Genomic DNA, 1,336 nt, shown 5'->3' with positions numbered 1-1,336 from the left:
TGATAGGAACATTTGATTTTCAAACAGATGTGTCAAATTAAGAGCAATGTCAGTGCATAAAACTGCAATGTTTGAAATAAAGGATTGGTCAAGCAAGTTGGCTAAAAAGTCATGCTGTTTTGCCAAACCCTCTTACATTTAAGACAAGATACTGCTTCAGCAACTAAATGCAGATTGAGACTGAAACAAAACAAAGACACAATTTCAACATGATTGGCTGGCTATACATACAGCATTGTCTAAAGAGTCACTTGGAAGATATGTTCTAGTCTAGTCTACCACCTAAAGCACTTGATGATGATAATAATAATAATAATAATAATAATAGTAATAACTGAAACTGAAATTGTCCAAAGGAATTAGTTAAATTAGCAGAATAAGAATTTGAACTAACAATAAAATAAAAAAGATTGGTGAATGCTTAAAAGAGCCTATGGTGGGGAATGACAGAGCAAAGCTCAATAGTGCCATAATGCAGCAACTCCTCTATCATTTGTTCAATGTGATCCTCTTCAAGAGGCTTGAACTGCTGAGTCCTTTCCACCTTAACCTTCTTCAAAACCCAATTCTCCTCCACTTCTTGCTCCTCCTGTTCTCTCTTCTGTGGCAACATTGTTTTAGTTTCGTTACTCTTTACGGAGAAGTTACTTGCAGAGGTGATGACGTTCGGTGAAGCCACTCTCTGAGGCTCTGGTAGTGATGATGGCCTTGTCATTTGCAAAGAAGCCATGTAGCACCTATGCAGTTTTGCAGTTAAAGTTGCCGATAGAAGCTTCGAAGATGATGACTGAGATGCATTTGGGTTGTAAGGGAAATTTGTTCTTGCCCTTGTGCCGCACATTAGCCTTGCTGCTTCATCATAGGCTCTTGCTGCATCCTCAGCAGTTTCAAAAGTTCCTAGCCATATCCTAGTTTTTCTGTACATAAGAAAACAAAGTTTAAATCAATAATGTTCGAGATACTGTCCGATGCTAAATATAAACATGTTTTAACAGATATTGGAACGTTGATTCATCATGGTCCAAGGGGTCACTTACAATATGGGGTGTCGAATTTCAGAGACCCAAGAGCCCCAATGCCTTTGTCGGACACCTCGGTATCGCTGTTGTGATCTAGCCATGATAGGGAAAAGAAATGAATTTTCTAAAGAAAGAGTTAGTGAAAATGTTGAGTTTGTGGTAACAAATGGGGGGAAGAGAAGGAAGAGGGGGTGGGTTTTTGTAGTTGGGCTTGTTGTATGTGTGTGGCACTTTCTCCAAACAATTTGCACCAATTTAAGCAAAGAGGGGTCCCACATCGGGATTTTGAGGTCTTACTTTCTTTTTCTTTACCTATC

General features: G+C 38.9%; 1 protein-coding gene across 1 annotated transcript; it reads right to left on the bottom strand.

The window, feature by feature from the left end:
- Positions 1 to 346: 346 nt before the first annotated feature.
- On the bottom strand, positions 347 to 1,336 carry LOC124828839 (protein PPLZ02-like). The gene is made up of 2 exons (XM_047302227.2): positions 1,038 to 1,336; positions 347 to 917 (listed from the first exon to the last, which is right to left on the bottom strand). Exons 1-2 carry the CDS (start codon positions 1,295 to 1,297, stop codon positions 422 to 424), a joined length of 756 nt encoding a protein of 251 aa, XP_047158183.2. The 5' UTR covers positions 1,298 to 1,336; the 3' UTR covers positions 347 to 421.

This window comes from Vigna umbellata, chromosome 2 (assembly GCF_029865625.1).
Source record: "Vigna umbellata cultivar VRB3 chromosome 2, Vumbellata_1.0, whole genome shotgun sequence".
NCBI lineage: Eukaryota > Viridiplantae > Streptophyta > Magnoliopsida > Fabales > Fabaceae > Vigna > Vigna umbellata.
The sequence above is the reverse complement of the archived record's forward strand: the minus strand, read 5'-3'. Positions and strand labels throughout refer to the sequence as shown.